At 42.5% G+C, this 14,173-nt stretch overlaps 1 protein-coding gene across 3 annotated transcripts in view; it reads left to right on the forward strand.

Annotated features, from left to right (window-relative positions):
* The window catches only part of NARS2 (asparaginyl-tRNA synthetase 2, mitochondrial), a 78,761-nt gene extending 65,785 nt beyond the window's left edge, over positions 1-12,976 (forward strand). The window contains exons 13-15 of one of the 3 annotated variants that reach the window (XR_010917154.1): positions 1,152-1,272; positions 3,638-3,664; positions 12,165-12,267. Coding sequence is in view for 2 of the 3 variants with exons in the window: in XM_067533187.1 (XP_067389288.1) it covers positions 3,638-3,664; positions 12,165-12,309 (172 nt within the window). In the remaining variant the exon portion in view is untranslated. Of the gene's footprint in view, positions 1-1,151; positions 1,273-1,331; positions 2,059-3,637; positions 3,665-12,164 lie in introns of those variants that run through there. The other 2 variants (XM_067533187.1, XM_067533188.1) reach the window with 2 other exon arrangements.
* Positions 12,977-14,173: the final 1,197 nt, after the last annotated feature.

Here is a 14,173-nt window from a genome sequence, read left to right on the forward strand (position 1 = left end):
GGAGTAGATGTACGGACAGTAGGTGTTCTTTTAGATGGTTATGTTTATTGGCTTTGTGCTTGTTAATCAGCTTCTTATCTGTTAAACAAAATATGGCTGTATCCCCAAATGATGACTTGCTTCTGGCGTAAATATGCAAAGTGCCTCTTTGTATCATCTCACCCACAGAAAAATGGTGCGTGCCACTCAGAGAGAAACTCTGCTATCACATAGGCACCCAGGAAACGAGCTGTAATTGTGTCTGGTCAGCTGGACTTCCTGCTTAGGCATTGCCTCCACTCAGCAGCGTGGTAGCCAGAATTCACTACCAGTGGTAGCAAAGGTGGAAGCTGTAGTGTAGATAGGGAGTAGTTATCTTTGTCACAGTGTTGTCTAACACCAAGGAACTGCACCGCGATGAGCTTTGTTTGTCTAGACGCAACCTCAGTGCTGGAAATGGAACCCATGCTGGTTTGTCACAGATCTGTGCTCTTTGTCTACACCCCGGGCCTATAGCAGACTGTGTGATGTATGTATGACCATGACATAATAAAATTTAACATCGCTTGGGGGAGGGGAGGGCAACCAAAGCAGCCCACCACAGTAGCATTTAATTTCAGGAAGGGGAAGTATACAAAACTGAGGAATTAAGTTAAACAGAAATTAAAAGGTACAGTGTCAAAATGAAATCCCTGCAAGCTGCATGGAAACTTTTTAAAGACACCATTATAGAGGATCAATTTAAATGTATACCCCAAATTAAAAACAGAGCGAGAGGACCAAAATAGTGCCACTGTAGCTAACCAACAAAGTAAAAGAAGCAGTTGGAGGCAAAAAGGCATCCTTTCAAAAAGTGGAAGTTAAATCCTATTGAGATAAAGAGAAAAGCATAAATTCTGGCAAGTAAAGTGTAAAAATATAATTAGGAAGGCCAAAAAAGAATTTCAAGAATAGATAGCCAAAGACTCAAAAAAATAATAGAAAAAAAAATTTTCAGTACATCAGAAGCAGGAAGCCTGCTAAACAACCAAAGGGGCCATTGGACAATCGAGATGCTAAAGGAGCACCCAAGGAAGATAAGGCTATTGCGGAGAAACTAAATGAATTCTTTGCATCTGTTTTCACGGCTGAGGATGCAAGGGAGATTCCCAAACCTGAGCCATTCTTTTTAGGTGACAAATCTGAGGAACTGTCCCTGATTGAGGTGTCATCAGAGGAGATTTTGGAACAAACTGATAAATTAAACAGTAATAAATCACCAGGACCAGATGGTATCCACCCAAGAGTTCTGAGGTAACTCAAATGTGAAATTGCAGAACTAACTGTGGCATGTAACCTATCATTTAAATCAGCTTCTGTACTAGATGACTGGAGGATTGCTAATGTGGTGCCGATTTTTAAAAAGGCTCCAGAGACGATCCCAGCAATTACAGGCTGGTAAGCCTAACTTCATTCCCAGGTAAATTGGTTGAAACTATAGTAAAGAACAGAATTATCAGACACAGATGAACATAGTTTATTGGGGAAGAGTCAACATGATTTTTGTAAAGGGAAATCATTCCTCACCAATCTACTTGAATTCTTTGAGGGGGTCAACAAGTATGTGGACAAAGGTGATCCAGTGGATGTATAGTGTACTTAGATTTTCAGAAAGCCTTTGACAAGGTCCCTTACCAACGGCTCTTAAGCAAAGTGAGTGGTCATGGGATAAGAAGGAAGGTCCTCTCCTGGTTCTGGATAAAAGATCAGAAACAAAAGGGTAAGAATAAATGGTGAGTTTTCAGAATGGTGAGATATTAATAGTGGTGTCTCCCAGGGGTCTATACTAGGACCAGTACTGTTCAACATATTCATAAATTATCTGGAAAAAGGGGTAAACTGTGAGGTGGCAAAATTAGCAGATGATACAAAACTACTCAAAATAGTTAAGTCCAAAGCAGACTGCGAAGAGTTACAAAGGGATCTCACAAACCTGAATAATTGAGCAACAGAATGGCAAATGAAAATCAGTGTTGATAAATGCAAAGTAATGCACATTGGAAAACATAATCCCAACTATACATATAAAATGATGGGGTCTAAATTAGCTGTTACCACTTTAAAAAAAAAAAAAAAGATCTTGGCGTCATCATGGATAGTTCTCTGAAGAAATCCACTCAATGTACAGCAGCAGTCAAAAAAGCTAACAATGCTGGGAATCATTAGGAAAAGGGATAGATAATAAGATAGAAAATACCATATTGCTTCTTTATAAATCCATGCTGTGCCCAGATCTTGAATACTGCATGCAGATCTGGTCGCTCCATCTCAGAAAAGATATATTGGAGTTGGAAAAGGTGCAGAAAAGGGAAACTAGAATGCTTAGGGGTATGGAAAAAGCTTCCATGTGAGGAGAGAGAAATAAGACTGGGACTTTTCAGCTTGGAGAAGAGACGACTAAGGGGGATATGATAGAGGTCTATAAAATCATGACTGGTGTAGGGAAAGTAAATAAGGAAATGTTATTTACTTCTTCTCATAACACAAAAACTAGGGGTCATGAAATGAATAGGCAGCAGGTTTAAAACGAACAAAAAGAATTATTTCTTCACACAACGCGGAACTCTTTGCCAGAGGATGTTGTGATGGCCAAGACTATTACAGGGTTCAAAAAAGAACTAGATAAGTTCATGGAGAATAGGTCCATCAATGGCTATTAGCCAGGATAGGCAGGGATTGCTGTTTGCCAGAGGCTGGGAATGGACGATGGGATGGATCATTTGATGATTACCAGTTCTGTTCATTCCCTCTGAAGCACTTGGCAATGGCCACTGTTGGAACACAGGATACTAGGCTAGATGGACCTTTGGTCTGACCCAGAATGGCCATTCTTATGTTCTTAAGATGCTTTGAATTCAGCTTGAAGCAGCACAGCATAATGAACCTAAGAAGAGCAGTGACAATTTTTAGAGGTGCAGGGTCTGGGTGAGGTCTTCCATTGCAGGAGGGATTAGGACCAGAACGGTTTAATTTGGAAAGCAGAAGAGTAAGAGGCCATACAACAGAGGTGCAGAAATCAATGAAATGTATGTCTTCAATGGGCTTAAAGTCCAGCTCTGCTCTGAAGAGTGACTATGTAAAAATGGCATCTTACTCCGTGGATCTCTTCCTTTTGAGTATTCAAGTCAGATCTGCTGACTTGATCTGCTGAGTAAAGTTATTTTCTTTGCTCTTCACTTATGTTTAGTCCTATAGAGCTATTGTAACTGAGAGAGAATGGGCTTTTACTATGGCCCAAAAACTTGCATGCATTCACTTCATTCACATGAGTATCCCAATTTAAGTCAATAGGACTATTCATATGTGTAAAGTTAAGAGTGTGCGCAAGTCTTTGTGGGATTGGGGTCTTACTGCATTAGAATTGGTACCGTACATTTAAGAAATAAACAGTTTAAGGAAGAGCATTGAAGATCTATTCAATATCACCGAAAAAGTACTACTTTGAATTTCAAAAACCTTTGCTATTGATTGTTTCTTTCCACTCTTCCCCTTTTTGTATTAATTAGTAATATCATCCCTTTTCTTACTCTGTGTATTTCCATGCACTAAACAATTAATAGATCACAGCTGATACGAATCTGCTATGCCGATTTACTAACACGGGTTTTTTATTCCACAGATTAGGACTCACACATGCCTACCACTGGTAAGACTTGATCTACAAACAATGTCTGTTCTCTTACTACTGTTATGGAAGAAGCTTTTTCATTGGGTCTGTCTGTGAGCTGCAGCCAGTCACAATGAAGTGGTCATCTCATCTGAATACAATTTGACCACGAGTTACTTAAAGTTTATTCTCTGACTTGTTTAGTTGTAGCCAGAATTGCATCTTTCCTACCTTTCATTATTGCACAAAATGGATTAACTTGCTGCTCATCAACAATTTTTAATATTAAATCATTAGACTGTATGTAAAATCCAGGACATTACTGAAAAATCCTGGCTGCTGTTGCATGAGATACATAGGGCACAAAAACCACAAACAGTTTGTGACCTTTAGTGGCCATGTGAATAACTCCACTTGCAATTGACAAGGCCAAAACACCTTCCCAACAGAGTAGTGGAAGTAATTACAATTGTCCCCCTAAAGAAATAGAACAATCCTTGAATTTAATAAGGGAAAAAGAGACTCCCTGAGTTTTCTCATATTAAAGTGATTGCCCAGATTCTGTGTCCTTTTTGAAAAATTAATAATTATTTGTATTATTGTAGTAATGCTTAGGATGTATCTGTTAGTCATCTGGTAGAGGAGCGACCTTGCAAAGTGTTTCAGACATTGGAGAGTTTATCAAAAAGTACATAAAATAGGCATTAGGGAGAATGCTTTTTAAACTGATAACTTGGATTAAGAGACTGTACTGAATACAGGATTCCCTCCTGCATCCTGAAACTGCTTGGGAATTGCACAGCCCAGTGTACCACAAGCCTTTATATCAGCAATGAGTAGGCAGGACGAATGCAACTTCTTCTCATCTTCCATAGATTTGTAGGCCAGTCTGATTTACTGCCTAGCACAGGACAGAGAATTTCACCCAGTAATTTCTGTGTCAAATCCATAACTTCTGTTGGCGCTCTGGCATATTGTGAAGGAGTTCACTCACCGCTGGAGCAACTTCGTGTGGCCAGACATGGCATAGTGGCTCTCTGCTCACCTGGTGCCTCCTCCCAATGGTCACTCCAGCACTGCAGTGGTCTCTCTCTCCCTGATTTCGCCCTCCAGCCAGGTCGTGATGTAGTCCACCCCTGCTGGGGTAGTAATGTCCCAACTCAAAGGAACAAAAACTCTTCTATCCTTCCCCAAATCAATCCTCTATACACACTTCGCCCCACTCCCGGGCTCTGCAGAGTTCCTCCTCACTCTGTCACTCACTCTTAACCCCTTTTTCAATGTTCTTACCCTTCTCTTAAGACCCGCTGCACAGGGGCATTCCCTTGCCCTGCAGCCCAGCCTTTCTTCCCAGCCTTCCCCTCTTGTGGCTAGGACTCCAGGGCTTACTCCTCGCTGCCTCTCTATTCCTAGAGAGTGGCTGTAGACTCTCTCTCCCTGCATCCCCTCTCTCTCTCTCTCTCCATGGCAAAGCAGACTTATTTGAATAGTTTATAGCCATCACCAAGTATAATTGCTAAATATTCAGCAGTTTATATCCTTTCACTCTGTCCTGTGTCCTTCAGGTAATGTAACCAAGCCTTTCTGCTATATCCCATTGCCCTGATATTTGTACCAAGTAACGTAATATGACTTTTGTTACCTAAAACTGTTTAAATTCCTCCAAAAGCTTTTCCCTTTTCTTTATCAAAGCCCTGACATGCCCATAAAAGGTGATCATTGTTTCTTCTGCCCTACAGCATGCACACAGTGCATCTTTGTGCTCATTTTTTCAAGATTTTTGTTTAAACCACAATGGCCACTTAGTACTTTTCATTTTTCCTATCCAGGCCCTGAAATATGTCATTATCCTCAACCCCAGGGCACAGTTCAGAAAATCCTCTTCCTCTTTTTTTTCATTGATCCAAATATTTTTCATTCCTCTTTTACATTTTTCTGTGCTAGGCTTTTGAATTCCTGTTTATTCAAGGGTATTTCTACATAAATCCGTCTGTTTCTTACAGGGCTTTTAGCTGCTTTGTCCACCACTTCAATCCCTCTTATCCCAAGCTGTGCTGGGATCCAGGCTAATGCTACATGTTTCCCCATCAGTACTAACTCTGTCATTAGAAATACAATTTCATTTATTAAATCACTTCTGCATACGGAGATACCTTCTTTTATTGCCATAAGGCCTGATACTAAGTCTGAAAAAACAACCGCCAGTGCTGGGCATTAGTCCCTTTCTGCTGCAGATGTTCTCTCTTTATACTAACCCACCTGCTCCTGGCCAGCTGGGCTTCATGATCCTTCAAGCCTGGCTTCTCCTCCAGGTGCAACCCAATATTGTTAATTGGCTTCTCCGGCCCACAGTAGTCTTCAGGGCCTGCGTGGGGTACACACCCCAGCAAGAAATCCATTCGGGACTTACAGATTGCAAGTGATGGAGAATCCTCCACACCACTACGTAAGAATGCAGGCAGAGAGCAACTAATCTGTGCAGCACATGTTCTCAGAAAGCTGCCATGGGCCCAGGGTTTGAACTCTCAGTACATGGGGGGTGCTCGAGTTCAATGGCCGTAGCATGTCTCGGCTTACTCGTTGCACCCATAGAACGGAGAATAGTGACGGAGACAAGTCATAGGGATACAGGCGTTGTCATAATACATCAGATGATTGATCCAGTTAGTCTGCTCTCCTGCTTTCAGCGGTGACCAACACTCAGTGCTTCAGAGGAGTGTGGCAAGCACACGTAATGCACCTAGTTTAATTGCTGTAGTGTGCATGGAGAGTGGAGGGTTAACATCTTACTATTCCCATAGGAAGTCAGCTTATGCCCTGCAGCATTCAACCTGACTGTGCATGAATTGGGTTCTGCTGGTTGGTTGGATTGTAAACAATAGCTCCATAAAGATCCGTGCTGGGGGATTTTGGCAGGCTGTTTTTGTAATGGCAGGGAGTCTACCAACGTTAGCATGCAGGCTGTGCTGTTCCTTATCTTTCCAACTTTCATGGGGGAAGCACAAGGAGTCGTTGTCAACAGCCTGTCTGTGTTGGTGCACAGGCAGTTTCTAATCTGTCCTCACCCTCTCACCAGCTGCACCTCCCATCCAGGAAGATGTGCCCTCTGAACACAGTGTAGGGAACAGTCGGCACTGTCGTAATGCTAGTGGCTCAGCAGCCAGGCTTCTGGTTTGGTACCTGGATTCTGCAGGGGGCTGGTGCACTGGAAAGGCCTCGATAGAAATGCACAAGAGTGCGCCTAAACCCTGATCTCCACAGTCTGCCCAAAGAGCAGGCAGTTATGGAGCTGATCTGCTTCACTGTATCCGCTCCTAATTAACCCTCAGTATTACGGACTGATCAGTGCCGACTCCCCAGTTCCAGTTGCATTGAGACTTACAATTACAGCAGGACTCAACTTGCTCTTTTTTACATGTTAATGATTGAATTTTGTCTCCAAATCTGACACACTAGCTCCTTGGAGGATCATTGACATTTCCATGTGATTATTAAAGTAAAATGTTGACTAACTTTTGCACGGGAAACATTTTAAAATGCCCCTTTTCTGAGATCCTGCAGAGAACAGAGTATCTTTGTTTGCCTCTCCCACTGAGCATTGTGGGACCTCTGAAATCACAATGTGACCACTCCTCGGTGTGTTATTTAAGGTGTGGCTTGCCTCTAATGGAACCATTGTACCACTGGGAGAAGAGGGTGGAAGGAGAGAACCAGTGATCTGAAACAGACTGCGTTTTGCTTCTCCCCAATCCCATCATTTACTCAGCTGATGAGTGGGCTTTAATAAGAAAATACAGTAAAATTCCTGAACCCATCTGGATCCCTTTCAGTTGGATACATTGGGTGTGTGTTGAAGGTTTTCCTCCCTTGACTGAGGTGGGCGAGGGACGTTTGGCAATGGCTTGTGCAGTTATTTAGTTTACTTCCACTGCCCTTTCTTCCCCACTGCAACTTGCAAGGAACTCAGTCATCTCATTTTAATGCTACCAGTTATCAGATTGGTTATAATCATCAGAGGGGCAGAGTGGTCCAGTGGCTAGAACACTAGACTGAGGGGGGATCAGGAGATCTGAGTTCTCTTTTGGCTCTGCCATGTTTCTGTTTCCCCTCCTACCTGTTGTCTGTCTTGCCTGTTTAGATTGTAAACTCGTTGAGGCAAGGACTCTCTGTATTTGTACGGTGCCTAGAACAAGGGGGGGGCCTCTAGATGCTACCATAATAATAATAGGGACACTTTGTCACCGAGCTGCTAGTTCTTGTACCATGCCCACCCAGACTGCGTGTAGCAGCCCAGATGCTCTCTAGATACTGGACTCGCTTCCTCTTTCTGACTTTCATTGTGCGTGTAAATGTTGAAAGTAGCTTCACGCTTGTCCCTTTGGCCTCTCTGCCTAGGAATCTGGATTTCCTAGCATTAGCTCAGTGGAATAGCGACAGAGTAGACAGGTAGATATGATGTTTTCTTTGGAGATGGAGGCTGTTCCGTCCCATTGGAATTCATTCTCCTTTTGGTTGGAGGAGGACTAGCCAAGATGGGCCTCTCCGTATTGTAATATTCTCCCCTGAGCTTCAGTGGCAAGAATGATCTTTCTGTCAAGATGCGGAATAGGGTGGAGGCGACCCTTCCCTCTGTGGCAACAAAAGAAGGAAAGAACGTCATGCCATTAAATGTAAAAACTCTCTAGGGCCATGTCATTTTACCTGCTTTCTGTCTTTGGGACCCCCTGCCTCCTCAGTCCCACTCTTCTCCTTTATTATAAAATGGAGAGCAGGGCAGCAGAGGAGACCTGAGATACAGCAATGCTCAATGGCAGCTGGTCAGCTTCATCAGTTCTAGCAATTCCAACCAATGGATAATATCAGCATGGATAGGCCTTCTCTCCTCTTTCGGGCACAATGCAAATGTTCAACTCACAATACCACTCTGCAGCAGGGAAGTCCTGTCTTCCCTGTTTCATAGATAGGGAAGCCCAGAAAGGGGAACTGACTTTCCTGCAGTGGCATACAGCAAGTCAGTGTCAGAACTGGTATCAGAATTTAGGACCCATACAAAGCCTACTGTAGTCAAGGAGAGTTTTTCCATTGACTCCAGTGAGTGCTGATTCATGCTTTGTCTTTGGTTCATGGAGCTAAGTTTGGCTCTCCAGTCCTGACTGCCTCTCCGACACAGCATGTCCTGTGTGGAACAGAAACAGACGTTCTACCTACCATCAGTACATAGCATGGATATAAACGGAAATATTCAATTATAGATACATAGATTGTAAGGCCAGAAAGGGGCCACCATTCTAATCATCCAGTCTGACCACCTGCACATAAATTTCACCTGAACAGCATAGGAAACTGAGAGGGACATTGAGATAGAGAACGGAGGTTGTTTAAGGTCATCATTGATCAACCCAAGGATCCAAGGCCTTTTCCAAAGGGAAATAAATCAGTTTCTTCCCAGCTGTGAGAAGAATCTCTTTCTTTCTGCTCTCGTCCCTCATGGGAGGGGAGGGTCAGTCAACAAAGCAAGATTTCTTTGGGATTGTTGTAATTTCACTAGCACTTTTTTCAGTTTTACAAGAAATTTCCTCACCTTGAATGTTCAGGTTCATACCTCTCTTCTTTCAGTGTCGCTTCTTTACACCTTGACCTCTGCTGGTTAATGAGGGGATTAAAAGGGCTGGATTCTTTTGTTTGGAAAGGAGACAGAAAGGGTAGAAATACATCCTACAGTGAATGGTAGCGAAGATGGTGCTCCTGCAATACAACATAAGGGCATATCACAAAGATAAAAGGACAATGGATGAAATGAAATGCTTTTTTAACTTGGTATATAATGAACTACTGGAATTCACCACCACAGGATGTTATTGCAGTGCATAGTTTAGCAAGATTCAAAGGTTACATGGGCTATCAACTCTCCAGCTGCAGGGCATAAACTGATTGCCAGCTGGGGTCATGGAAAAATATTTCCCTTCATGGAATTACATTGCACAATCGGCCAGGTGCAGGGGGAAGGGTTCACTTTCCTCTTAAGCTTCATGTGTGAGCCAGTGCAAGAGGCAGGATGCTGGACTAGTCCATGGCTATTGCATGGTGAAAAATGTGCAGTGTGCAGCTTGTTGAATGAAGAGAACCTCAAGGAGCATTTTCCACCATAAAGGAGAATCTCTTGTCAGTGCAGTATTGAAAACTTCTCAACTCCGCCACTGCAAATGCACTGATAGGGAGAGAGTTGCTCCTACAGCAGAAAGGGGTTAAGTGCCTGATCCAAAGCTTGTTGAAGCAAGGAGAGCTTTCCATTAGCTTTAAAGGGCTCTAGATTCAGGCCCTTATATGCCCACATGGCTGTGGTTTGACTTCTCTCTTAAAGTGCTTTGAGATTTACAGGTGAAATGCACTTTACAAGAGCTAGGAAGTATTGATTTTCACCGGCAGGAGGAGAAATCATTTTTTTTTTAATGGATCTATGAGCACCAACCCAGGCAAAACACCAGCAAAAGGAAAGAAAACCCTCTAATGAAAATATTTTTGTACTGGTCTCAAATATGGTCCCTCAGCCCCAGGCCAGCAGGAACTATGTAGAGGCAACGTGCTTAGCTCTCAATGAGTTAACACTTCACTTGGCTAGCTACAGTCATCTCTGGTCAATGCAAGGAAGTGGCTGATGGGATCCAGAAGGTGCTACCTCCAGTGATAGTCTTCCCCTGAAATCAAGCTTTGAGAGAGGAGGCAAGTGTAAAAAGGGATGGAAATGGGAGAGTCCAGAAAATCCCTTGGGGAGTATATCCTTAATTGTGATATGGGATCAGTTCTGAAATGTTACTGATGAGTGGAAGAAGAGTAATATTCCAGTTGTACTATAGGTAATCTGTCCACCTACCTGAGTCCAAAAACTTAGTTTCGTGTAGCATCCCTAGAGATAGGTATATGTGTATCTCTACGATATGTTATACACAGCAATCGATCAATGTAATTGCTTTGGATATATAATTTATAATTATAATTATAAATTTATAATTTGGGCCTCATTCCAGCAAATACTGAAGCACAAGTTGTTCCATTGAAAGCCCATCAACCAATTTGACCCATAATCTTTTTTAAAAAAGACACAAGTATTAAAACAAAAATCTTGGTTTATTTTGACTAAACTGTTAAAGCATACATGCCTGGCAATACAGCTCTAATCCGTCCACCCTTAGTGTTGCATTTCCTTTCCAATAAGGAAGGAGAGTTGTATGGCCCAAACAAGTTGCGATATGTCCCATGAGTAGAGCTGGTCCAAAAAGCATTTTTTTCCCAACAGAAAGGTGGTTTTTTCTGTGAAAATTCAGCTGGGGGAAGTGGTGCATCATGGGAGTCCCTGGTTGCCAGACATCATGGGACATGAAGTCCAGTCTGGGAGTCCAGCCCTTAGAGGAGAATGGAGACAAGAAGGAAACTAAACTACATTTCCCATGAAGGGACTGCTGCAGCATATCTAAATCAAAATGTTTCTGGTTTTGAGTGTTTGGTTTTATGATGAAAAATCTAAATTTTTCTGTCGAAACAAACACTTTTCATGAAAAATTTTGTTGTGTCCAAAACAGTTTTTGGCCCAAAAAGAATTTCACTGGAAAAGAGCTTACCCATGAGGACATCTGAGATAACATCAGTTGGCAAGTTATGCTGGCAGGGTGATGCAAGTCAGTGTAACTAAGAAGAGTCAGAATTACTTTACGCAAAGAAAGAAACATTAGGTTGCACAGCAGAGAGACTCTGAGTATGACTTCACTGTGGAGTTATCTCCAGTGACCATCACCTGGGTCTGCACATGCAGGTTAGCTTATCGCAGGTGTGAGTAGCCACACTGCAAAGCCCTGCCTGAACCCAAGTTGCTGTGCTCCCACATATGTGTGTTGCTGTGGCTTCTGGGGATATATCCCGGGGTTCTTTGTGCTGCGGTATGCTGAGCTTCTGTCTGATTCTTTCCCAGTGAATTGTGGGAGAACTTGTTTGTCCTTCTGGGCACATGGGAGGAATTGTGGAAAGGCATTGGAGACCTGCCTGCACTTGAGTGATTTAGCTTGATCCTCACTCCAAAGTGGATGGGTTACCAGCCTGAGTGAAAGTTCTAGGCCATCACTCCAGCTGGGCCAGCTAGCCTGGGTTTAAAAGACCACCAAACCCAGATGTGAGAGAGTTTTGTGTGTGGATGGGGGGAGGGGAATTAGGCGCAACACCTGAGGAAGAGCCCAAGTTCACTCTGCAGTGAAGACATAACTAAAGCACAGAATAGTGTGGCAGGGCAAGCTTTGGAAGCCCCATCACTTAGAATATTTAAAACTGGACCCGATGGAAAATTAAAGAATCCCCGTAGGGCAAAATTCAGCATCTGTAGGGGAAGGACGAAAGGAGCTAATTAGATGTCTTCCATCTCTAACTACAGATAATTTTTGATGTCACAAGACTCTGGGTCAAGGAAAGTCATTAAGATGAAGGAAAAACTCTAAATGGAAAGTACTATTTCCTGAGCAGAACCGTGTTGTGAGTGTAACTTTTTAATTTGCAGGTATCTAGATCTCCGGCAGTTTGGATCCACCCCTCACGGAGGCTTTGGAATGGGGTTTGAGCGCTACCTGCAGTGCATCTTGGGCGTGGACAATATCAAAGACGTTATTCCTTTCCCGAGGTTTCCTCACTCCTGCCTTCTGTAGCTCTGTAGCCAACTCCCATGGACTTAACCTGCATGGAGGGTCTGTATGTGTAATGTGACTACTTGTGATGATATTAGGGAAAAATGGAGATAATTTTTGTACCAAAGAATCCTGTGGTCAGTTTAATGGTGGGAGTTCGGGAGAGAGACTGTTTTGGGGAGATTTTGGACCCTACCATTTCTTAGTGTTATTTATATAGCACTTTAGATCTTCAAAGCACTTGAGATGCATTAATGAATCTTACTTAACTAAAGGGTTAAAATCCTCATGGGAGGAACAAAAGTCATGACATAGTGAATAAGCATTGTTGAGAGCTGATAATTTTTAATGCAAGATGTTAATAAGGGTGTGTGACCCAGCCATAGGACTGAGAGCCAGGAGTACTCTGAGGAATAATTACATGTCTGTACAGTGCTTTGAAGATTGAGTGCTTTAGACCTGCTAGGTGCTGTCATTACTGTGACACATTTGCTTTTAAGAAATGGTTCTTGTAAAGAGAGATTCTCCCTGCCCTGAATTAAAAGCAAGCAGATGTTGAGGTTGGAAAATAGATCCTAATCAGTTGAACCTTGCAAGGAAAAAATTCTCTTATATTGTAACTGCGGGGGTGAGGGAGTTGGTGACAGTTGATTTTGTGAGTCACCAATAAAGATGCACAGTAGCTTTTTCTCTCATGGTTTGTTTTTCATTCCTAAAATTATGGTATTCATCATAATGGTGATTCCTTCAACCTGTTCAGCAACTGTTTCCTTTACCTTACACCAGATATAGAGCTGTGCAAGAGGTGATCTATACATACTGTCTTAAAGAGAACGCGAATTCATGGGAAGAAAGAAATGTTCTGTTAAGTGGGCATACATTTGATCCTCTGAAGCCAACATGTGCTTTCACTTTTTTCTTGAGAAATGATTTGATGTTCAACTGGCCAAGCAGACTTACCTGCATTTGTAAAGCACCCTGCAGCCAACACACACTCCCAGTCATTGTATATCAGGTAATTATGACTCTCTTTGCTGCAGGATTTAAGTCCCATGATCTTTGATAGATCTATCCTCCTAATACCTCTGCTAGGTAGAGAAGTATTTATCCCCATTGTACAGATGAGAACTGATTGTAGATTAAGTGACTTGTCCAGGGTCACACAGGAAAAGTGTGCCTGAGTTGAGATTTAAACCCAGGCTTCCTGAGTTGTAGTCCAGTGGCCCTGTCCACAGGGCCATCCTTCTTACCTTGCACATATTGTCATAATCCTGAACTGTGAGCTCTCTGGGGCAGGGTCTTCGTTTGGTTCCCTCATTTCTATAATTCTGATTATGACAGAGCACTAGGCACTGCGGTAGGCTAAACAATATGTATAGAAGAGGACCCAGAAACAATATGGTTATTTTTACCAAATACCATATAAATAGCTGTACAGGGTGTTCAGGGGGTGCATAAAGGCTCAAATAATTTTTCTGCGAATCAGGTGAAAGAGAGTGAAAAATATTGATCAGATAATGACACTATCACAGTTGTCACCAGTGTTGTGGAGCAGTTTAACACTGTCAAACCTTGAGTATCCAAAAATTGTATTTATCCAGTCCAAGGCTAATGCGCCTCACTGTATTTCACACATTGAAAAGTCCCTCATGTATCTACATTCTTCTTATGTTCCCCATCTCATTTGATTAAACAAGTGTTTACTGGCATTAGTCGGTGCATAATTCCCCATGTACTCCAGGGAATTATCCCTCTACATTTAGGGCTGATTCAGTGACTCCCATTGACATCAGTTGGCTTTGGACCAGACCCTAATTTTGTAATTGCCCTTCTGGTTAGCTGCAAGATGTGGAAAAACTCCTACAATCAGACAGCTCCATACTTG

The sequence above is a fragment of the Emydura macquarii genome, unplaced genomic scaffold (assembly GCF_026122565.2).
Source record: "Emydura macquarii macquarii isolate MOO-44397 ecotype Brisbane River unplaced genomic scaffold, CSIRO-AGI_Emac_v2 contig_3328, whole genome shotgun sequence".
NCBI lineage: Eukaryota > Metazoa > Chordata > Testudines > Chelidae > Emydura > Emydura macquarii.